The sequence below is a fragment of the Oncorhynchus masou genome, chromosome 30 (genome assembly GCF_036934945.1).
Source record: "Oncorhynchus masou masou isolate Uvic2021 chromosome 30, UVic_Omas_1.1, whole genome shotgun sequence".
In the NCBI taxonomy this organism is placed as follows: Eukaryota; Metazoa; Chordata; class Actinopteri; order Salmoniformes; family Salmonidae; genus Oncorhynchus; species Oncorhynchus masou.
The window spans coordinates 12,219,957-12,245,677 of NC_088241.1; the positions used below are offsets into that span (position 1 = coordinate 12,219,957).

At 43.1% G+C, this 25,721-nt stretch overlaps 1 protein-coding gene across 1 annotated transcript in view; it reads left to right on the plus strand.

The window, feature by feature from the left end:
* Positions 1-25,721, plus strand: part of LOC135522062 (t-SNARE domain-containing protein 1-like) — a 123,533-nt gene that overhangs the window by 42,681 nt on the left and 55,131 nt on the right. Inside the window, exons 5-9 of the mRNA XM_064947978.1 lie at positions 3,549-3,639; positions 3,762-3,836; positions 4,026-4,082; positions 7,087-7,254; positions 21,019-21,091. Of these exons, the coding sequence (XP_064804050.1) occupies positions 3,549-3,639; positions 3,762-3,836; positions 4,026-4,082; positions 7,087-7,254; positions 21,019-21,091 (464 nt within the window). The remainder of the gene's footprint in view (positions 1-3,548; positions 3,640-3,761; positions 3,837-4,025; positions 4,083-7,086; positions 7,255-21,018; positions 21,092-25,721) is intronic.

The following is a 25,721-nucleotide window of genomic DNA, read 5'->3' on the forward strand; positions in this document are numbered from 1 at the left end:
GCCATGTCACTGTAATTCTCTGGACACTGTGCGAAGAACCAAGCCAGCCTAGTGGAAAACAGTGGGGAAATAGACTTCCTGTTTTCTTTCAGAGAGAAAGAGTGAGAGATCTTGAGGTTTAAGGCCAAGCAAAAGTACAGTCACGCTAGCTTCTGAGGGGAGAAATAAGTTGAGCTACAAGTATGGCCCCTAAAGCCAGAGAAAGTATGACCTCTGTGTTTTTTGTGTATGACATAATCCTGCTGTGTCTCTGTCACTCTGCATTGCCTCAGCAAGGTCATACTGTATCTGCCAGTGATACATTCAAACCACTCACGAAAACAGCCATTCATAATGTTGTGCAGGAGTTCATTACTGCTTTACTTCCCCCATTCATGCAAGACCGGTTGTACGAGAACACATGTAAAAGCTGCTGTTGTTAATTAGAGTCCGTAGCTGTGGGCTGGATGAGGCACTTGTAATATCCAGGAAAAATATCTAGTCAATCATATGACCCTGATACAGCTGAAAGTTGGAGTTGGTTCAGCATGCTGGATCAAAAGTGTGTTCTAAGTGCTTTTAAATCCACCTGCATACTGCCACTAATAAGCTTGACTGTGACCTTCTGTTGTATCTTAGGTAGGTAAAGGAAACATGCGCACACATACAAACGCACACACACATACACACACACCCACACTCTCACACACACACACACACACACACACAGGAACTAAAGGGATTAATAAGATGGCTAAACCTCTGGCTGAGGTGTCATCGTGTAACGGTTCAGTCAAAGACTTCTCAGACATCCAGAGGATTACGGTAAACTCACGGCTAGTTCGTGCACCATCACGCCACAACAGGAACAACATGACTGATCTATGTGGAGAAGGACTGTGCCTTTGGATCTGCAGGCATGAAATGAGTTAACCTAATACAGAGGAGGTGAATATCCTAATTCTGTTGTCCTCAGGCCTACACTGTATTCACTGTATGACATTGATTGGGATAACCTGTACTTCAATGGTTTTAACTTGAAACCATGCAACAACAAAAACATGTCAAATGTGTGCATAGAACACAACACTTATCAACATTATCATCAACATCTTCCAATGCTTCATGTACTAAACATAAGAATCCATTATGACCTGTTTTAATGAATTCCTGTGGATCATCTATGAGTCATTTTGCACCTGTTCTAGAGTTAGTTTCTATGGATCATCTGTGTAGGTTTATGCCACTGTACCGAGCAGTATGTTGTGCCAAACTCTCTCGGTTCACATCGCCCACTCTAGAGGACCCTCTCACTCTCTTCTGACGTATCACATTACAAAGCTATCGAGATCTGTTAGTCACTGGCACCCCCACAAAGATCTCAAGAGTAGGGGCTCAGCAGCAGAAAAGTATGTAAAAATATCATGTGAATTGCAATCAGTCACCTCCGATGACTTTCTCCTTTGTGCTCTGCTTTGCATTCTTTTGTGGCTGATCAGCCCTCAGTGAGAGAGAGATGGAGAGACAAAGAAAGAGTGGGAGAGAGGTGGAGCGTAAAGAGAGAAAGACAGTGAGAGAGGGATGGAGAGTGAAGAGAGAGAGAGAGAGCACACAGGGAGACCTGCGACTAGTTGTCTGAAGGATAGTGTGTGAGAGAGAGGAGGTGCTGTCTTGATGTCTCCCATGTGTAATGCTGCCTCTGGGCAAGCAGGGTTCTGTTGAGACAGACTGCTTATTTGACTATGCTTAAGATTATCAACACAGTCTTGAATAGTATTATCCAACCAGATATCTAAGGTCATAAGAACTCACAGACAGTTTAATTTCAACCAGTTCAGTTTAATCTACCAGGTTCCCTCAACACAATATCACTAGCCTCAGCCCTCACCTAAACCTAAAAACAACAAACTCAACTTCATCCAGAAATATTACTGCTCCACTGAGATAAAGAGCACATTTCCAACTTCATAAAAAACAGAGGTACAACTAAAATACGACTATAGTAAGTGTCAATTCAGTGCCAAATAAAGTGACAGGGTTGACCGTAACAAGGTTGACTATTTAATCTTAAATCAGCCATTAATTCCTCTTGACAGGGAGAACGGAAGCTGGTTGTGTGCAACAGGGAGTGGCAATTTAATCCAAGTTTCTCAAAAAAAGGTAGTTGCTAAAACATTTCTAGCATGCCTATCTATGGGTAACAGGGATGATGTGTTATGCTAAGTTTTCCACCATAAAACACCAGAAAATGGCCAAAAGAGTCGAACAAGCTCACATGGTTTTAGTCTATGATGTGTTTTTATTATTATTTTTCATTTTTTTATCAACATTTAAAAGGAATAGTTTCACCATATTAAAACGAGAGCTCAGTTCACCTAACAGGGTTGACCTTAAAATGAGGGACAGACTAAAACAAATCACTAGTCACATGAAATAAATAATAATCTTCAGAAATGACAGTAACTAGGGACTTACAATGATGGTGAAAACCTGGAGAATTCTTTTTTTCTTGAAATCTTCCTAGAAGAGATTTGTTGCATTTTTCATGTGGTCTATATTAAATGGAACTTCATTTAATATAACAGGTGTTTAAAATTCAATATTGTTGCACTATTTCTACTTATAATATCAAAGGGACGCAAATATCACTACCCAGAGATGCTTCAGTAAATGAGTGTGTGGGAGGAGACGTTGAAAACAAATGTGGAAAGCTACAGGCAGTCAGTGTTGATATTAGTGCAAGAAAATGTTTTTGTGCATGCAAATGTGACTATTCTCTATCAGAGATTTGAATTTGATCTCCATAATCACAATAGTGTCTGAAATCAGTAAACTTACTGAAGGCATCCATCTTATTGTGTTGTCTTCACAATGTACTGTTTGGCCAAATAAACCATGAGTGGCAGGCTGTAAGTGGAATTGTATAAAATGATACTTATTGATTGAATCGCCATCCACATGTATGCCACTATTTGATAATAAATGTGCTTGTAGACAATAATTGGGGGTTCATTCATTCAACATAAAAATCCATACTGTCCTTGGCTGAAAGCTATAGCCATAATGAGTGCGCCTCCATCCTCCCACCACTGGGTAGCACTGTAGTTTGTAAGCTGCTGTGTTTTTTGATGGTGAAAGCCTGGGTGGCTCCTCTTTTTCTCCCCCTGGCAGAGAAAGAACACCCAGCTCCCTGCGTCCCTCACTTTGCCATTGTACAGGACATGTCCCTACCTCTGCTCTGTCAGACTGTCGTTAATATTGATTCACTTAATTAGTTCCCATGGAACTCTGAGTTCCCATCGCCCTGGCCAGCCCAGAAGGCACACTGTACGTTCTAGAATCCAGCGCCAGGGGATAAAAGCTGCCATGTCCTGCCACGTCCTCCAGAGTTCACAATCCCGAGAATAACCTCACTCATACCACCTTAGACGCTAAAGACTATGTGCGTATCTCTTTGTCTTTTCATCTTCTCTCTCTGGCACTCTCTCCCTCTTTATCTCACTCGCTTTCTCTTTCACTCTTTCTTTCTCTATGTCACTCTCTCTGGCTCTCTTTCTCTTCAATTGCAGACATTCTACACAGCAGCAAACGAACAAAGTCATCACCAGCACCAGTCAACTCATCAAACAACTCTCTGACATCATCACTGGCTCTTCACGGGTAAAAATGTTGTTTTTTTCATCTATTTTTCCAGACTTGGTATCTAATTAAATAAACAGAAGCAGAGACTTAAATTAAGATAATTGTCACTAATCTTCGTTCTTCTTTCCTTGTTTTCACAGCAAGATCGTCTTCGCCTGACTAGACTGAAGACAGAACTCTCAGAGTCGGTTCAACGCTATGGAGATCTGCAAAAGGTTCCCTTGCATTGCCTCATGTCATCTCATCTGTTTGGTGGGGTGTTGTTCTCTAGAGAATGGTGACCTTGTGACATGAAACATAAAGAGTTGATTTGCAACACGGCTGCAATATACAGTATGTTGTACAATATGAACTCAATGCTTCTCTCATGCTCTTGTGCTCTCTCTCTTCTTGTGTCTCTTCAGAAAATTGCAGACCGTTCAAGGGCCTTGCTACCCCCGGCACAGACAGAAATGAAGCAGGTGAGTTTGATGCACAGAGTATCAGTCTGTACTGGCCTTTGTTCCATTGTGAAGGTGACAACGCTCATTAGAGACAAAGATAATAAGCTTTGCTTTCCTTGTTTGATTGCCTTCTCATGAGAGGTTCTTTGAAGCTTTGTCCAGTGTCTCCTCTCTTCTCTTCGCTCTTCTCTCAGTTCTCTCCCCCTCTCTTCTTTCCCTTTTCTCTGTTTTCCCTCCCGCTCTTCTCTTCCCTCTTTCTGTTTTCTCTCCCTCTCTTCTCTCCACTCACAGACAATTGATTTGCTATACATCCAAGTCCCTTCAGTACTGCCACTGTTGTTCAACACATTATCTGTATTTTTATGTCAGTTGAAAAGTTCAAAATGGAGAGACACATTATGAGTTTGAGCTGCGGTATATGTACCTTCTGCAGGACATTTGTCCCGACTACATCAACACAGAATCAGATCTTCCCATCCCTTCAGGGGAGGAGGTGGTATGATAAGAGATCTTTGATGGGATGATCCTGCTTTTTTCACTGAGGAAGAGAGGCAGAAGAGAGAGAGAGAGAGCGAGAACAGAAGAGGAAACAACAGATAGTTTGGTATTGAATATGAGCCACAGACAGCCTAGCCTGGAGGAACTAGATAAAAATAACTGTAGGCTAAAAAAAAAAGACGAGATGCACTCTGATACCGTGTGACGATTCTATCCAGCCCCCTTTCTATGCTTTCATTGGTAACCATCACTTTCAGACTACTGAGATGGAGAAATTATAATCCAATCTATATTCCATCAGACATCACAGAAATAGACGGACTCACTCACATATAGGGGAAAATCATGACAATTAGTATGTCTATATTATGATTTATACATATAGTCATGGGCTATACCATATAAAAACTGTCTTGAAGTCAGATAACAGGTATCATTTTGATACACCAGAAAGCATTGTGTCTGGCGACCTCTATCTCTCTCTCTCTCTCTCTCTCTCTCTCTCTCTCTCTCTCTCTCTCTCTCTCTCACTCTTCTGTGTAACCCGTCGTATTTTGTCTCCTGTGGAGACATCCAATACAAATTATTACATGAGATATATAGCCTTCTTAGAACACCTTTGGGGACAGGAGAGGAGACAACTAAAACAACAATACACCAAAGTAATTTGTTGTAAGTCAGAGATGAATGAACAGTGAATCATTTTGAAGGTGTCACATTTCTATGAGTTCTAAGAGGGACTGAGCTGATTTTTTTTTTACCTCTTCACAATACAATTAAATCATGATTGAATTTATTCATACATCACACCGGCAATAACAACACTGAAAACTGCACTGATCCTTATCAAAAGCACTCAATAAAGCTAATGAGAAACTCAGACGTCCTTTATGATGCACTGTGTAGTGTTACTGTGTTGTATGTGACACTGTGTCACTGTACAATGTAACTTGCTGGCATCCAGTTACCTGTAAGTTACTGTAAAAGAAAGTACAGCATATTACTGTAAATTCTGTATAAATGTTTAACAGTACATTACTGTAAAGTACATACAGTACCTTTTTTACAGTAACTTACAGGTAACTCTCTGCCAGTAAGTTACCGTAAAAACAACCAGATATTTTTTTACAGTAATGTCTCATTTAGCTGTTCATGCTGGTAGCTAGGCTGTCATTGCCTGATCTTCATTTAACCTTTTACATTTCCTCATGGTTTCACTGTAATGTTCTGGAATAATATCAGTATGAACATGTCAAGTTAGAGCTCTGCCTGAAAATTAATGCAAATATCTGTAGATGTTGATGTTGATGTTATTGAAACAAATTTCACATTATCCCTAACTTTCCCTGAAAGAGTTCTCGTTTGAAATCATACTTAGCTCAAATGACCCGCTGGAGAATACACAAACTCAGGTATAAAGCCCCACTGAAGACACTACTATTGAGGTTCTCCTTACACATCCCTGAAACCTACAGCACCAGGACACCAGAGACTTAAGTATTAAGGCTTATTTTCTGCTGAATCAATTTCATCAAGGTCTTTTCATTATGCTGGCTCAAGAGGAAAATGTCTCTGACTCCAGATATAAGGACAGGTTACGTAACAGTGATTATCTTCAGTGAAGAAAGAAACTTCAATGGACATCGAAGGTTATTCCTTTTTTCATAAATGAGAATAAGGAAGACTTCTTCACAAATCACAACATTTCTGCAGTTTTGGGGAAAAGCAGTTGGTCTGTAATTTAGTATAGCCCGGCCAAGAGACCCATACCTCAGATGTCAGTAACACTACTGTAGCAGATGGTGCATATTCACTGACAACAAAAAGCAAAAACAGCACAGAAGATAGAGCAGATAGACTGTGTGTTTCACATTGAGTGGGCAGACCAAAGACAATGGCCCTCCTCTAGCCCCTCCCACCTCCGGACTGAAGAAGCTGCCCACAGTAAGAGAGGAACAACAAGATGATTGGATGAGTCACACTGTGGGCAGGAAAAACAAAAGCCACCTCAGGGTTTTATCAATGTCATAAATATGCAATTAGGGGTCAAAATTAGCAGATGAATGTGGGCCTCTTTCAGTGACCGACTCCCACGTTTCCATTGAGCGCGCTGAAAGGAGAGTGAGCTCAGTAAACCGTCTGCACAGAGAAGAAAAGGGTCCAAGTCCTTTTTGATTGAACTTGGGTAAACAGTGTGAAGAGTGGGTGGCAGCTGTCTAGAGTGATATATTTAAAGTGTGAAAGTCTCGTTGTGTTGAGGTGAAATTGTATTCCGGGAGTACAGGATGTTTTCCCCCCAGTTGCTCTCCGGTTGGCTCAGGTACTGTGACTCAGATCATGGCAAGAACAGAGGACCATGAGTCAGCCAGGGGTTAGCCCTGTCCTGTGTATCACACTGACTGCCTAGACCTTTAATGGAGAAAGAGGTGCAGGTCACAAGCAATATACATTGGTATTCTCAAAACAAATCTATTTGTAATGTTCTCGTGTGTGTGTGTGTGTGTGCGTGTGTGTGTGAGCACAGAGTCCCCAGACTCCGTTTGCAGAGCTGTGTGAGGAGCGGGGTCCCCTGTTTGGCGGTGCAGCAGAGAGCTCCGGGGGGGATGGACAGGAACAAGCGTTCCTCTCAGAGATCAGTGAGGAAGACGTGGAGGCCCTTCGCCAGAGAGAAGAGGCCCTGCTGCAGATTGAGGTATGGAGCTCAGACATCCACGTGCTCTACCTTAGTTTACAACACCCTGCCTTAACGTCTCGGCGTTCCTGAGGAGAAATGGGCTAAAACCTTCTACTTTCCAATGGCACTGTTGCTTTCAAATGAATGGTTTGCTATCTAAAGTATGCAGTGTTCAAGAGAGTTGATGTAATCTATTTGCCAGTAGTAAGGGCAGTAATCCATCTATCCAGCCTCAGCTTTGAGCTGGTAGCCATTTCTTTAGTTAAGTTGTTTTGAAAATTGCAACACTTTCCAGCCAAAGTGCACAGAGTATCCGTCAGATTGCATGGAGAGAGAGAGAGAAACACTCTGAATTAACTAACTAAAAAACAAACAAACATTCTGATAAAGCTTGTCGTTTACAAAGTGGCCAGAGAGTGCATTTCCCCGACGCTATTGTCTTCAGAGAGGTCAATAAAAACACTCTACTTTAGTAAATAGACACTCAGCCAATCCCAGACTCCACCTCCCATCTGGGCAACCTATTAGTATTATGTCTCAGTACTGAAGCCGTTTTCACCATCTCTTCTGCATATGAAACGCTACCCAATTACCTAGGTGCCTTTACGGGCTTGTTTGTTCTCTTACCTGCGTGTGGATGGAATCACAATGTTCACCAGACTTCCTTTCACGGCTCATTTTGAAATACAAAGCATCACATCAGGTAGCTCCAGCGTGACGTCCCAAATGGCACCCTATTCCATATTTAATGCACAACAAACCCATAGGACTCTGGTCAAAAGTAGCACACTATATAGGGAATAGGGTAGCATTTGGGATGCAGACCGGGTCTGACTCCACCCAAACAGCTGTTTCCCTCTCTTCTGCCGGTGTCTGAGAAAGATGTGAAACCAGATAGATGTGAACTCTAAACGACAGGATCACTCCGCTGTGGGTGATTTAAATGGGTCTGATTTCAAAGAGGATATTTGTGGTCGTCATCGGCATCTCCTGACGTTGGGTTTATCCCATGGGTCCCTCTGCGTATTTGGTGTACCCTTGTGGAGAAGACATTGGAGAAGAAAAAGAAACCCTATAATTACTTTAATCTGCTTGATTAAGTGTTGTGATAACATATGGACATCATTCAAGAAAGGAGACCAGAATCTCACACTGCATGATTCAGAAATGACCATGATACAACCCATTCCAGCTTTGAAGGGAGTTTACAATCCACTGCAATGTGTGAAAAGACTTGGAGACTAATAACAATATTTTGGGGGGAGTTGTATGTATCTGTAGTCAGTCAAACCTTTCAGAGGTTTTAACATCAATGTTCAGAACCACCTCATCTAGCCACATCGCATGAGCCTTTTCCGAACAAGACTGGAAAAGTAGCAGCATCAATCTGTCCTCATTGAGTGGTACAAAAGCACCAAACTACTGAATGAGCCTCGGACACCACTTACAGCTTAATTTGTGGGGAGCGGTCTGTGATGGAGGTAGACATGATGATTAGTTGTTCAGAAAGGCACTGAGATTGATGGAGTCATTTGATTGGTAGCTCAGACAGGGTTGTCTGGCCTCTGCTTTAGTCATACCCACACAGATACATGTCAGACTGACTTCCCTGGCAGGTGCTGAGGGGCCTGATGGTGTACCTTGGTGAGCCTAATAATATCTGACAATGTGCTTTTCCCTGTCTATAACCCCCACCCCCCATCTCTCCAAAGCCCCCCTCCTCTCTCTCTCTCCTCTTTCTCTCTTCTTTCATTCTCTCTTCTTTCATTCTCTCCTCTTTCACTCTCTCTCCTCTCTCTCCATCCATCTCCCTGAGGACTTTAAGATCAGTTTCTATCTGCTGTTATCTAAGTAAAACGCTATCAGCACTCTCCTCTGAGAAAAAAAACGCATTGATCTGTTGCCTGGGGTAGATTGCCACCCCTGTGTGTGTGTGTGTGTGTGTGTGTGTGTGTGTGTGTGTGTGTGTGTGTGTGTGTGTGTGTGTGTGTGTGTGTGTGTGTGTGTGTGTGTGTGTGTGTGTGTGTGTGTGTGTGTGTGTGTGTGTGTGTGTGTGTGTGTGTGTGTGTGTGTGTGTGTGTGTGTGTGTGTGCGCGCACTCAGGCAAGACGTTCTCGCCGTGAATGGAAGATAAAGACTGCAGCAGTTTTCAAACAGGGACCGATGGGGAACATGGGAGGTTACAGTGGTTCTCTCCTACTGACGGTCCGCTACCTACACTAAGGATACTCTACTGTTCATATTACACACCAACACTGGGATCAGTCAGGAGGAGTTTGACACCATAGAAAAATAACCATATTGGTAAGACTCTCTAGGAGGACGGTTACGTGTGCTAGCAAGGCAGAGGTCCTGGGTTCGAGCCTCGGTGTGAGCCGTGTCAGGAAGGAGTGGTGCTCGCTAAGCAAGCAGTGTGAAGTCACTTACAGGTGCAGTTAGATTACTGTGGTCTGAGAAGCTTTAACACTGTTATAGTCATTCTATGTTTAACATTCCTCTGGGATGGGTAATTCAATTCAGGCCTATCATCCTTGACTACCATGATATTATTGTAAATGCTCATAGAGAGAGACAGAAGATAGACTATAAGGTAGTATCAGGCTTAGGTGGCGGAGGTTTATTCTGCCTCTGTATCATCCATACTGTCAGCTCCCAGCTGCCCCTCACACACACCGTGATCGTTTTCAACGAAGATCATTTCATCAAAATTAATTCATAAAAAAGCTCAGGGCAAAGCAGAGGACAGCTTTCAAGGGGAATCTGAATACAACACCTTGTGAAGAGGTAAAAACGGCACGTCTCTCCCACCAATGCATCACCAGGACAGTGAATCTATGCAATCAGTTACATGTAATCTGATTACAAAAAACTGTAATGTCACGTTACCAGCAAAAATATTGTAATCAGATTACAGACAGTTTTGAAATACTAGATGATTACATCTTGGATTACTTTAAAATTCAGAAAAGATGTTTGCGAAAAAATTCGTTATGACACCTTTCTGTTTTCTCAATGACATTCAATTCAGCATTGAAAAAGGCGCAAGTTAAAGTTTGTTCCACATGAGCGAGTCAGACCACAAGTCAGACAGCACTATGATGACATAACAAATGTGTCTGATGGATATTTTTGTCTTCTTCTAATGTAACAGAAAATAATCAGATTACATTACTGAGTTTGGGTAATCCATAAATTACGTTACTGATTACAATTTTGGACGGGTAAAGGCTATGCCTATGAAATGCACATGTCCCTCAAATCAAATGTATTTATATAAATGTATTTATATAGCCCTTCTTACATCAGCTGATATCTCAAAGTGCTATACAGAAACCCAGCCTAAAACCCCAAACAGCAAGCAATGCAGGTGTAGAAGCACCGTGGCTAGGAAAAACTCCCTAGGAAGAAACCTAGAAAGAAACCAGGCTATGAGGGGTGGCCAGTCCTCTTCTGGCTGTGCCGGGTGGAGATTGTAACAGAACATGACCAATATGTTGAAATGTTCATAAATGACCAACATGGTCAAATAATAATAATCACAGTTGTTGTCGAGGGTGCAGCAAGTCAGCACCTCAGGAGTAAATGTCAGTTGGCTTTTCATAGCCGATCATTAAGAGTATCTCTACCTCTCCTGCTGTCTCTAAAACAGCAGGTCTGGGACAGGTAGCATGTCCGGTGAACAGGTCAGGGTTCCATAGCTGCAGGCAGAACAGTTAAAACTGGAGCAGCGGCACAGCCAGGTGGACTGGGGAAAGCAAGGAGCCATCATGCCAGGTAGTCCTGAGGCATGGTCCTAGGGCTCAGGTCCGCCGAAAGAGAGAGAGAGAGAATTAGAGAGAGCATACTTAAATTCACACAGGACACCGGAGACAGGAGATGTACTCCAGATATAACAGACTGACCCTAGCCCCGACACATAAACTACTGCAGTGAGGAGACACTGTGGCCCCATCTGATGATACCCCCGGACAGAGCCAAACAGGCAGGATATAACCCCACCCACTTTGCCAAAGCACAGGGATATCTTCAACCACCAACTTACTATCCTGAGACAAGGCCGACTTTAGCCCACAAAGATCTCATCCACGGCGCAACCCAAGGGGGGGGGCGCCAACCCAGACAGGAATGTCACGTCAGTGACTCAACCCACTCAAATGAGACACCCCTCCTAGGGACGGCATGGAAGAGCTCCAGTAAGCCAGTGATAGGGTTAGAGGCAGAGAATCCCAGTGGAGAGAGGGGAGCCAGGCAGACACAGCAAGGGCGGTTCGTTGCTCCAGAGCCTTTCCGTTCACCTTCACACTCCTGGGCCAGACTACACTCAATCATATGACCCACTGAAGAGATGAGTCTTCAGAAAAACTTAAAGGTTGAGACAGAGTCTGCATCTGGGTTGGCGCCCCCCCCTTGAGTCTGCGTCTCTCACACTGATTTGATTTGATTCACTGATGTGGTCATCCTGTCTGGGTTGGCACCCCCCCTTGGGTTGTGCCATGGCGGAGATCTTTGTGGGCTATGCTCAGCTTTGTCTCAGGATGGTAAGTTGGTGGTTGAAGATATCCCTTTAGTGGTGTGGGGCTGTGCTTTGGCAAAGTGGGTGGGGTTATATCCTTCCTGTTTGGCCCTGCCCGGGGATGTCCTCGGATGGGGCCACAGTGTCTCCTGACCCCTCCTGTCTCAGCCTCCAGTATTTATGCTGCAGTAGTTTATGTGTCGGGGGGCTGGGGTCAGTTTGTTATATCTGGAGTACTTCTCCTGTCCAATTTGGTGTCCTGTGTGAATCTAAGTGTGCGTTCTTTAATTCTCTCCTTCTCTCTCTCTTTCTCTCTCTCGGAGGACCTGAGCCCTAGGATCATGCCCCAGGACTACCTGACATGATGACTCCTTGCTGTCCCCAGTCCACCTGGCCGTGCTGCTGCTCCAGTTTCAGCTGTTCTGCCTTATTATTATTCGACCATGCTGGTCATTTATGAACATTTGAACATCTTGGCCATGTTCTGTTATAATCTCCACCCGGCACAGCCGGAAGAGGACTGGCCACCCCACATATGCTCTCTCTAATTCTCTTTCCTTCTCTCTCTCGGAGGACCTGAGCCCTAGGATCATGCCCCAGGACGACCTGACATGATGACTCCTTGCTGTCCCCAGTCCACCTGGCCGTGCTGCTGCTCCAGTTTCAACTGTTCTGCCTTATTATTATTCGACCATGCTGGTCATTTATGAACATTTGAACATCTTGGCCATGTTCTGTTATAATCTCTACCCGGCACAGCCAGAAGAGGACTGGCGACCCCACATAGCCTGGTTCCTCTCTAGGTTTCTTCCTAGGTTTTGGCCTTTCTAGGGAGTTTTTCCTAACCACCGTGCTTCTACACCTGCATTGCTTGCTGTTTGGGGTTTTAGGCTGGGTTTCTGTACAGCACTTTGAGATATCAGCTGATGTACGAAGGGCTATATAAATAAATTTGATTTGATTTGATTTGGGTAGGCAGACCATTCCATAAGAATGGAGCTCTATAGGAGAAAGCCCTGCCTCCAGCTGTTTGCTTAGAAATTCTAGGGACAGTTAGGAGGCCTGCGTCTTGTGACCGTAGCGTACGTGTAGGTGTGTACGGCAAGACCAAATCGGAAAGATAGGTAGGAGCAAGCCCATGTAATGCTTTGTAGGTTAGCAGTAAAACCTTGAAATTAGCCCTTTGCTTTAACAGGAAGCCAGTGTAGGGAGGCTAGCACTGGAGTAATATGATACATTTTCTGGTTCTAGTCAGGATTCTAGCAGCCATATTAAGCACTAACTGAAGATTATTTAGTGCTTCCGGGTAGCCGGAAAGTAGAGCATTGCAGTAGTCTAACCTAGAAGTAACAAAAGCATGGATTAATTGTCCTGCATCATTTTTGGACAGAAAGTTTCTGATTTTTGCAATGTTACGTAGATGGAAAAAAGCTGTCCTTGAAACAGTCTTGATATGTTCGTCTAAAGAGAGATCAGGGTCCAGAGTAACGCTGAGGTTCTTCACAGTTTTATTTGAGACGACTGTAGATTAATCAAGATTAATTGTCAGATTCAACAGAAGATCTCTTTGTTTCATGGGACCTAGAACAAGCATCTCTCTTTTGTCCGAGGTTAAAAGTAGAATGTTTGCAGCCATCCACTTCCTTATGTCTGAAACAAAGGCTTCCAGCGAGGGCAATTTTGGGGCTTCACCATGTTTCATTGAAATGTACAGCTGTGTGTCATCCGCATAGCAGTGAAAGTTAACATTATGTTTTCGAATGACATCCCCAAGAGGTAAAATATATAGTGAAAACAATAGTGGTCCTAAATTGGCACCTTGAGGAACACCGAAATTTACAGTTGATTTGTCAGAGGACAAACCATTCACAGAGACAAACTGATATTTTTCCGACAGATAAGATCTAAACCAGGCCAGAACTTGTCCGTATAGACCAATTTGGGTTTCCAATCTCTCCATAAGATTATGGTAATCGATGGTATCAAAAGCAGCACCAAGCTCTAGGAGCACGAGGACAGATGCAGAGCCTCGGTCTGATGCCATTAAAAGGTCATTTATCACCTTCACAAGTGCAGTCTCAGTGGTATGATGGGGTCTAAAACCAGACTGAAGCATTTCGTTATACACTGTCTTCAGGAAGGCAGAGAGTTGCTGCGCAACAGCATTTTCTAAAATGTTTGAGAGGAATGGAAGATTCGATATAGGCCAATAGTTTTTTTTATATTTTCTGGGTCAAGGTTTGGCTTTTTCAAGAGAAGCTTTATTACTGCCACTTTTAGTGAGTTTGGTACACATCCGGTGGATAGAGAGACGTTTATTATGTTCAACATAGGAGGGCCAAGCACAGGAAGCAGCTCTTTCAGTAGTTTCGTTGGAATAGGGTCCAGTATGCAGCTTGAAGGTTTAGAGGCCATGATTATTTTCATCATTGTGTCAAGAGATATAGTACTAAAACACTTGAGTGTCTCTCTTGATCCTAGGTCCCGGCAGAGTTGTGCAGACTCAGGACAACTGAGCATGGGAGGAATACGCAGGAGTCCGTAATTTGCTTTCTAATGATCATGATCTTTTCCTCAAAGAAGTTAATGAATTTATCACTGCTGAAGTGAAAGCCATCCTCTCTTGGAAAATGCTGCTTTTTAGTTAGCTTTGCGACAGTATCAAAAAGAAATTTCAGGTTGATCTTATTTTCCTCAATTAAGTTGGGAAAATAGGATGATCGAGCAGCAGTGAGTGCTCTTCGGTACTGCACGGTACTGTCTTTCCAAGCTAGTCAGAAGACGTCTAGTTTGGTGTGGTGCCATTTCCATTCCAATTTTCTGGGAGCTTGCTTCAGAGCTTGGGTATTTTCTGTATACCAGGGAACTAGTTTCTTATGACAAATGTTTTTCGTTCTTAGAGGTGCAACTGCATTTAGGGTATTGCACAAGGTTAAATTGAGTTCCTCAGTTAGGTGTTCAACAGATTTTTGTCCTCTGACATCCGTGGGTAGGCAGAGGGAGTCTGGAAAGGCACCAAGGAATCTTTGGGTTGTCTGAGAATTTATAGCACGACTTTTGATGCTCCTTGGTTGGGGTCTGAGCAGATTATTTGTTGCGATTGCAAACGTAATAAAATGGTGGTCATATAGTCCAGGATTATGAGGAAATTATGAGATCCACAACATTTATTCCATGGGACAAAACTAGGTCCAGAGTATGACTGTGGCAGTGAGTAGGTCCAGAGACATGCTGGACAAAACCCACTGAGTCGATGATGGCTCCGAAAGCCTTTTGGAGTGGGTCTGTGGACTTTTCCATGTGAATATTAATATCACCAAAAATTAGAATATTATCTGCTATGACTACAAGGCCCGATAGGAATTCTGGGAACTCAGTGAGGAACGCTGTATATATGGCCCAGGAGGCCTGTGAACAGTAGCTATAAAAAGTGATTGAGTAGGCTGCATAGATTTCATGACTAGAAGCTCAATAGACGAAAACGTCATTTTTTTGACCGTATTGTGGAGGAATTACATAAACAGGAAATGTGTGAAGAAATCACAACGACATACTGTATCCTCCTCATCATGGAGACTCACAAACAATAAAACACAATATGAATATAATAAATACACAATATAAATCACAACACAACCTCAACACAAACTTTAGCATCCATGACTCATGCAACAGGAAACCTTAAAATCTAAATAAACCCCCTTAAATATTGTCATTCTGGCCAATCCTCTGGCTGCCCTTCGGTTCATGTGATGTGCATCTCTTTAGTGTTATGGGGTTTTAGGTGTTTGGACCTGCAGGAAAGGAAACATTTGATTTTACATTCTAAACCGTTTATTCAGCAAGGGCAAAAAAGAGACATCACACCCTCCAGCCCTTTGAAAGAAAATGTCATAGTTTTTCCCTCTTCGTGCACGTAAATCTGCTTAACCGTTTTTGGGCTGGGGTGGGAAATCTGGAGAGAATCTCCTATCAGTGCTTAACACATTTATCAGAAAGAGAGGGAGAGAAAGAGGAGTGGGGGAGGGAAGGAAAGAGGAAAGAGGGATACAAGGGAGGGGAGAAAGAGAGAGAGAGAGAGAGAGAGAGAGAGAGAGAGAGAGAGAAAGAGAAAGGGATGGAGAGAAGGGGAGGGTGCAGGAAAGAGAGAGAGAGGTCTGTTGGTTTCACACTTTCATCCTCCCAGCTTTCTAGATTGTTGTAGGAATGGATTTACATGATCTTCAGTGTTGTAATGCCTTGTCATAAGGGGTTGGTGATTTCATGGTACTTTCATGTAATGGTGAAGACAGCTACAGTAAACTGCCTTTGTATCAAGTCTATGGAGATTCCTTTTCAACTATTGATAATGACAGGGAGAAAGGCCATGATCCATCAATCATCTTTTGTGCGTTTTGTTCACATTGACTGCCTGATTGAAAGTCATAGCAGAAAATGGACTGGCGCTGAGCTTTTAAAGAAGGGAAGTAGCCGTCCTTTCAAAATGAGAAAATGAGTGACCGTGCAGCAGGAAAAAGTGAGGAGAAAATGACGAGTGTTGACAGCAGACGATGAGTAATGTGACTGTGCAGGGTGAATACAACATCATCTCAAGGTGCCAGGATGAGCGCGCGCACTCTCTCTCTGTCTCTGTCTCTCTCTCTCTCTCTCTCTCTCTCTCTCTCTCTCTGTCTGTCTCTGTCTCTCTCTCTCTCTCTCTCTCTCTCTCTCTCTCTCTCTCTCTCTCTCTCTCTCTCTCAATTCAATTCAAGGGCCTTATTGGCATGGGAAACATGTGTTAACATTGCCAAAGCAAGTGAGGTAGATAATATATAAAGTGAATACTGTACCCACAGTCTCTTTCTCTCTCTCTCTCTGTCTCTCTCTCTCTCTCTCTCTCTCTCTCTCTCTCTCTCTCTCTCTCTGTCTCTCTCTGTCTCTGTCTCTCTCCTCATTCTCTATCTCCTCCCCTCTGTTCCAGTCTGGTTGACAGGTATGCTCTCGTTCCTCGGCTGGTACACAATGGACAGGTGGGTGGCACACCTGTTGGAGGGTGACGGAGCGAGCCCTGAATCTCCCAAACTCCTCCGCAGGAGGCGGTGCCCATGCCAGCCACCCATCAGTGCTTTGAGCCGTGCGGCTACGTTCGTTAGTCGTGGCTGAGCTGCATACCCAATGAGGTCCTATTTCTGGTGCTGCTATCATTTACCTGGAGGAGGAGGGTATTATTTGCTTCACTAACTCACAGTTGAGTTCCTTCTACTCAGCAGACACCAGAGGTGATCTCTACACCTGGTCAACTCTAACTCTCACAGGAACTTCAATTCCAGCATATTCATGTCCTTCTAGAGTGTTGCTGGTCCCGTTTGAAAACGGAGTCATTGTTTGGGACTGTTGTCTCCTCAATGGCTTCGTATGTCCCTCATCTCAGCACGACAAGGACTGCCCTCTCAAACCAGCTCAAAAAAGACTCCTAGTGTCCTATGGAAACATTAAAAACATAATGGGCAAACTATTTCCTTTCCATTGTGATCTTGATCCTCAAGGTTTAACATTTGGTAACATATTATATATGAGCCATGACTGGGATGGATCCAATAGGATACATCAGCTTCCTACAGAGGAGAATACAGTCCTATTCTTCCACTTCCTCCTTATTTAGTGTGCACTAAAGCACTATCAGCCAATCGACTGGTCTTGTCTTCACCTCTATCAGACAATCACCATGTCTGAAGCCTTTGGAATCAACTCAACCTGCAATCTCTCATGGCAATGCTCATATCAGCCAATCGTCAGATCTAATTTCTGGCGGTGTCATCCCGACCCAGACTCTTGTTAGACCTCAGGAACATGAGGAATGGAACAGCGGTGGCGACCGGCGGACCTGTCAATCAGCCGCTTGTTTTTGTCTCCTTTATCTCAGCGTGCAGTTTAATTGTGTGTCTGGTGTTGTTACGGTGGCCTCGGTGTCAGATGGAACTGATGTCTGCATCTGTGTGACATTTATTTCACATGAAACAAATACAGGCCCCTCTGCCTCTTACAAGAGCTCTGTTTGTCGACTGTCTATTGCATCACAGACAGAAACATCATAACAGATGTGGTATTGACATGAAGAGTCAAACAACTGACTCCCGCGACTTAGACATACTGTCAGTGGTGGATAAAGGACCCAGTTGTCATACTTAACTAAAAGTAAAGATACCTTAATATAAAACAATACTCAAGTAAAAGTGAAAGTCACCCAGTAAAATATTACTTCAGTAAATGTCTAAAAGTATTTGGTTTTAAATATATTTAAGTATCAAAAGTAAACGTATAAATAATTTTAAATTGCATATATATAGCACACCAGATGGCACTATTCTTGTTGTTTTTTTTTACAGAGAGCCAGGGGCACACTCAAACACTCAGACTTAATTTACAAATGAAGCATGTATGTTTAATGAGTCCGCTAGATCAGAGGCAATAGGGATGTTCTCTTGATAAGTGTGTGAATTGGACAATTTTCCTGTCCTGCTAAGTATTCAAAATGTTGAGTACTTTTGGGTGTTGAGTATGAAGTAAAAGCTTTTTTTTTAAATTAGGAATGTAATAAAGTAAAAGTAGTCAAAAATATAAATAGTAAAGTAAAGTACATATACCCTCAAACTACTTAAGTACTTTATACCACTGCATACTATAGACAAATTGACATGGGATATTTCTTCACCACCAGGGTTTATAAAAGAGGAGCTGAATTGTTAGCAAGATTACTATCACGTTTCAGGTAAGACCCAAATGACCCAAAAACAGGGGCAGGCAAACAACAGGTCAAGGCAGGCAGGGGTCGATAATCCAGAGTAGTGGGGCAAAGGTACAGGACGGCAGGCAGGGTCATGGTCAGGCCAGGCAGAGGTTGGTAATCCAGAGTAGTGGGGCAAAGGTATAGGACGGCAGGCAGGGTCAGGGTCAGGTCAGGCAGAGGTTGGTAATCCAGAGTAGTGGGGCAAAGGTACAGGACGGCAGGCAGGGTCAGGTCAGGCAGAGGTTGGTAATCCAGAGTAGTGGGGCAAAGGTACAGGACGGCAGGCAGGGTCAGGTCAGGCAGAGGTTGGTAATCCAGAGTAGTGGGACAAAGGTACAGGACGGCAGGCAGGGTCAGGTCAGGCAGAGGTTGGTAATCCAGAGTAGTGGGGCAAAGGTACAGGACGGCAGGCAGGGTCATGGTCAGGTCAGGCAGAGGTTGGTAATCCAGAGTAGTGGGACAAAGGTACAGGACGGCAGGCAGGGTCAGGGCGGGCAGAAAAGGTCACAACTGGGGAAACCAGGAACAGAGGGGAAAATGCTGGTAGGTTTGATGAAACAAAACTAACTGGCAACAGACAGACAGAGAACACATATATAAGTACCCAGGGGATAATGGGGAAGATGGGTGACACCTGGAGGGGGGTGGAGACAAGCACAAGGACAGGTGAAACAGATCAGGGCGTGACAACTACAAATAGTCTTGGGTAAGAGTAGGATTCCAGTTCTTATTACCTTAAGACCTTTTCCCAACATTTGTCTTTCAAAGGACTCTGGTTGTCATTTGAGGTCATTGTGCTTTTGTCTGTTGATAATTAATTCAAAGTGTACAGGAAGTGCAGCAGAGCATATGGAACATAGCCTGTCCCCATCCCAGCATGGGTCAACACTCTCTGTGGGACATCATGTATAGTTGGTGGGGTGGGTGTGGGTGTGTGGATAGACTGAGAACCTCCTGTTTAAAACCAAGTGAATCAGGGCCTGGGAGGCCAATGGTGGAAGAGTGGTCATGAGCTTAATATAACCCTATGAAATATGGAAAAGGGCACACATCTGGCCCTAAGCCTTTCCACTCCCACTCTACCCCCAGGCTGGCAGGGATCTGAACAGAAGACAGCCCGTCACTCACTCGCTCTCTCTCTCCTACTCACACTCTCACTCATGACTTTGTTAAAGCGTTCTGTCATTGTAATGAACTGAGTTCAGATTGCCAGCAACCGCTTTGCCAGGTAAAATAAATGTGTTGTTATTCTATTCCTGTGTGATGGAGAGGGTTGCCCAAAGATGAAAACAGCAAGAAAGTCTTTAGCGTCATGAAGTTTTGCCAGAGGCCATTTTGGATCCAACCAGATGGTGTTTGCCAAAAGCCAGGATGGCTGCTGCCAGTTTCCACAGCAATATCAGACACCTGTGATGGATGGCCCAGTGGGTGAGGCTATACAAACGCAGCTGTGATTGCATGGTGCTATAATGGAGGAAAGGGGGACCTGTGATAGGGAGATAGACAGAGGTTTTATAAGCCTTCATAATGCTTTGAGCTGATACACAGTGAACAGATTCAAAGCCAGAAAACTGGGAAGGAGGGAAAAAGGTGCAGGTCACCCAGTGTGGTAATTCTCTCTCTCTCTGCAGTGGCCAGACTGCACACTGAAACGAAAACAGAAGTAAACAACACTCTATCAATTATTGTGTCCATACACGTTTATATTGTTTTATATGAAACACAAATTTACATTTAGTTTTTAATGGGCTTAGCGTGGTGGATTTTAAAGGGGCAGTGCAGTCAAAAACTAGATTTAGTTGTGTTTTATAAATATTCCCACACTATGAGGTTGGAGTAATACTGTGAAATTGTGAAAATTATGATAATACCCTTTTCGTGTAAAAGCTGTTTGATAAGACAGCTTGAAATTTGGGCCTGCCTGGCAACATCACCAGGCGCGCCAGCTAAACTGTGTTGTTATGGATATAAAGAAGGAAATTATTGAATAAAAGGACCATTTGTGATGTAACTGGGACCTTTTGGAGTGCCAACAGAAGAAGATCATCAAAGGTAAGGCATTTTTTTTATATCGCTATTTCTGACTTTCGTGTCGCACCTGTCCGGTTGAAATATGTTTTTCATGTGTTTGTATGCAGGGCGCTGCCCTCAGATAATCGCATGGTTTGCTTTCATCGTAAAGCCTTTTTGAAATCTGAAAACGCGGCTGGATTAACAAGAAGTTAAGCTTTATTTTGATGTATTACACTTGTGATTTTATGAAAGTTAAATATTTATAATTCTGTAGTTTGAATTTCGCGCTCTGCATTTTCACCGGATGTTGGCCAGGTGGGACATTACCATCCCTCCTGCCCATAAGATTAATGTTTTGACTTACATATCCCCGTCTATTTTGGGGAATACATCGAGACTATGGAAGAAGACATTCCGGTAATGCGGATGGCCAATGATCTCTAGAGTATAATGTATTTATTTAACCCTTCGTTGTCTGTTTCCTTTACAGAGGGACATGTTGGATGTCAGCCAAATCATGCAAGATCTGGCCAGTATGGTGCACGAGCAGGGAGATGCCATAGGTGAGACATCACGTGTGTGTGTGTGTTTGTGTGTACGCGTGTGTGTTTTTATGATTGCCTGAGCTCCTGTGTGAGGTCATCCATGTCTGCATATTACTCTGTCTGTCTTTTACTCTCTGTGTCGTTGTAAAATCCCTTTGATATTTTGACCAACTTCACAGCATCTCTTTCGTCATGCGTCTGCAGACATAATTAATCACCTTCGGACTCCCATTGATCAAACCAACTTTTGAACCTTAACACGTAATAAATGGTTGCTTGACAGGTGGGTTACAATAACAACAATGGTTAGAGGACAGGACAGCATGTCCCAGTCTTCTGTTATTGATCAACAAGTCCTGCAACCCAGCGCTGATCTAGACTTGGCAGAGAGAGGCAAAGTGTGGTTCAACGCACAGACAGAGAGATACAGGACAAACAGAACAACAACACCACCATCACCCTGCAGAGAGATGAACTGGAGACAGGGTGGATGATATGGAACACTAGAACATGAGAAAGGAGGACAGGAGAGTGGAGGTGTGTACAGATGCTGCAGCAGACTGGATGGAAGAGAGAGAAAGAGGAACAAGGGAAGCATAAAGCAAGCAGCATGACTGATCATACTTGTGCATATCAGTGTGTGTGCCAAACCAAATTCTGCTGTACATGTGTCTCTGGTATGCGTGTGTACCTTTGTGTGTGTGCATGTGTGTCCGAGGTTGAGATCTCATAAATTTAAGGAAAAGGATTCTTCTTCTATTCTAATTGGTCCATTGTGTGGGAGAGTGGCCCTGAGTCTGGCTGTTTTAATCCATCTAGAGTACAGTGACCTTTTCTTTTGATCTATTTTCAAATGTTCTAACTTTTTAACTGCATTGTTGGGAAAGGGTTCGTAAGCAAACATTTCACGGTAAAGTCTTCACTAGTTGTATTCAGCGCATGTGACAAATACAATTTGATTTGATTTGAATTATACTTTAGACTCATGCCAAGTTTCCAACTCTCACAGACCCAATGCTACAGGAGAGCAGGCAACAGGCAACGAGCGATAAACAAAGAGGAACTGGAGAGCAATACACCATTTATCCCAGATTCTATCCATAATTAGGGTACTTAACATTTAGAGTGAATAATGTTCAGCCTTATGGAAGGGAATATTTAAACAAATGGCACTTTTGTTTCCTAGATAAGTTCTGTTAGGACAGAAATACGACTTGTTTGTTGTTTGGCCTTTAGAGAAAGGGTTTTCTGAGGTGAACACGCAGGAGGAAATCTCTCCTTTCAACTTCTGTGTCCCTCCTCATTTCTCTCACATGCAGAGTACAGGGAAAATAAGGGGAAATAAATAGTGGCGAGTTCTAAGAAGTTAAATGTCAATTGTTGATGAAATTGGGTACACTAGTAAAATGCCATTAGAATCTCATTAGATTTATGTCTCTTCAATTTCTGCAGTCGTCCTTCATGTGAGGATGTAGGGAGGATATATTTTAGTATGATTATGAGGGTAGACATCATGGATATATTTAGACTGTGGATACATTGTGGATACATTGAGACTGTGGATACATTGAGACTGTGGATACATTGAGACTGTGGATACATTGAGACTGTGGATACACTGAGACTGTGGATACACTGAGACTGTGGATACACTGAGACTGTGGATACACTGAGACTGTGGATACACTGAGACTGTGGATACATTGAGACTGTGGATACACTGAGACTGTGGATACACTGAGACTCTAGATACATTGAGACTCTACATACATTGAGACTGTGGATACACTGAGACTGTGGATACATTGAGACTGTGGATACACTGAGCCTGTGGATACACTGAGACTCTAGATACATTGAGACTCTACATACATTGAGACTGTGGATACATTGAGACTGTGGATACACTGAGACTCTAGATACACTGAGACTGTGGATACATTGAGACTGTGGATACATTGAGACTGTGGATACACTGAGAGTCTAGATACATTGAGACTGGTTACATTGAGACTGTGGATACATTGAGACTGTGGATACACTGAGAGTCTAGATACATTGAGACTGTGGATACATTGAGACTGCGGAAACATTGAGATTGTGGATACAGAGGGAAGTGGAACATTGATGTGGTGGGAAAGTGCTAGAGTGTGTAAGGATGAACATGATGGCTTTAAGAGATGGTGAAGGTGGTAACTGTGAGAGGGTGTTCAGCTCACCAGTATACAGAGTGAAGGTGCTATGTCCAAGTACCTGAGAGCTGTACTACTCTACTGCTGTAGTCTTTTTCACATCCATTATGGACCACAGACATACTGTTTCTCTCTCCCATCCAACCTTGAAATAGAATCAGGTAAATTGCATGTTTTGCTTTTCTATAGCTGATGTGCACATGGTGGGATTTTTATTTTTATGTGTATAATAAAAGCTGGGTCTGAATAAGCTGATGGGGCTTTAGGGGGGAAAGGGGGCTGAGGCATGTGGAGGTGTCCAGAGGAGCAGCGGGGGAGCGGTAGAGGGGTAAATTGAGAAATCAGCAAACCCAGGAAGTTTGGATTAGTGCTTTTTAGAGGGCGTAGAGTTGAAAGTAGCTTCTCTGTGACAAAGCCTCTGCTTCCATGTGGTGACACACTCGACAAAGCCACAGGTCATGCTGTGCCAGAACTGATGCAATCAACAGCAACAAAAGAGACAGAGAGAGATAGAAAGGCTAGACAGGGGAACCTGGGTAAATCTAAGGTAAAGTGGTGCACTCATCTATGTTACTGTCTCAGTATTGCATTAGTCTCATTGTAGGTTATAGTACAGCATGTGTTCAACCGTGTGGTTTTTGGAAGGAACCAGAGGAATACAGTGGTTTTCAGGTAAAATGTCTTGTCTTGATTTAGTGACATTTACTTACATGTCCTTACAATACCCAAATACATTGTTGATGAGATGTTTTTCTCCCTAGAAATGTCTTGCATATCAAAGACATAATTAGTGGAGCATGGTGTGAGGGAAGTAAAGGCTTATGGAGGTGTGCTTGAGTGTGTTTTCTTGTCTCCAAGTTGGCTCAATTGGCTCCTTGTATGATTCTTTGTGCGAATTATCAAGCCATGTACTACAGATGTAGGATATTAATTTGAGCCAGTTTGCCACAGCAGGACAATAATTCTATAGAGAGAGGAAATGTGAATTATAATGGATTACAATGAGAGAGAGAGAGAGAGAGAGAGAGAGAGAGAGAGAGAGAGAGAGAGCGCGCTTGCGGTTCGGCACTGCATTGGTGGGCAGTGAACCAAACATTTGTTTTTAATTGGGAGAAGAATTGGATTTAGGTTTGAATTAGTTCTCACTGGCTACAATAACTATAGTTACTATGGTGTGCATTGGAATAAGACAAGTCATTTGGATTATTCAAAGACTAATAATTGGTTGACTTCTGTTATGTTTAGAAAATGAAATGTATGAAGGAGTATGACTTTTGAAAGCTCCGTTCTCAGTTTATTCTCAAGCTGTCGCTATGGTGACAGCCAATGAGGAAGTAATTAAACATAGAAATTAAATTAGAATGTTGTGCATCATAAAAACAGTCACTCAAAGAAAACTCAATATACTACATCATCGATCAAACGTGACGCTATTTACGGTGCGGTGACGGAGAATGTGTGTGCATCCTTTTCCAGTTTATTAAGGATCTTGTGCACGTGATTATGTAAACAAGGAGAGAATTACAACTAAGTTGGTCTGTCTATAAACACAGATTTTGAAGCTTCACGACCATAGAGAGTGCACTCAAGGAAGTTGATAGTGACATCATACGAGCAGCTCAATCGGAGCAATGAGATATTATGAGAGGTTTTCAAATAGTACGCTTTCTTTCTCTCTCTCTCTCTCCCTCCACTTACACCTTCCTTCCTCTCTCTCTCACTGTATGTGTTAACAACAGCAAATGATGCACATTCTGAGTAAGATAGAACCTCTCAAGGCTACCAATGAGTGTGCAGAGGAATGGTGTGTACCCAATTCACCCATTCAAAGTCTGGATGTGTCATACAAACACAATCCCACAGAAAACAGCGTGCACACACACACACACACACACACACACACACACACACACACACACACACACACACACACACACACACACACACACAGAGGCGAAAGACACAAGGACCAGTGAACGGAGAGACAGAAAATGAGCAGAAGTTACCCCACATTGAGCCTCTGTAGGAAATGAAATAGAAGTGTGACTGTACATGATAAAGAGGACAAGGAATATTGATGTTTCCACATTGCTCACATAACACCACAACACAAATACTGTATGCTAAGGTGTGAGTGTTTAAACAAAATTGGGATCCTTAACATGAAGAAATATCCCGTAGATGCAGAAAGTAAACCGCATAGTGGGTCAATTTCCGTAACAACTAAGAGTGTTGAAGTGCGAGGCTCAACTTCTCTGCTGATTTGTTGTACTGGCAACCACGCTGTGAACAGTGTGAGGTGAATCCGTGCACATGCGCAGATACTGTGTGTGCCTGGTGGCCAACCTGCCTATACTGTGCCCCTCCCCTCTCTTAGTAAAAGTAGTACAGGTGCAATGCGGACATCAGCACAGCTGCATTGTGAATTCACATTATTTTTTTTGTTTTGTTTTTTT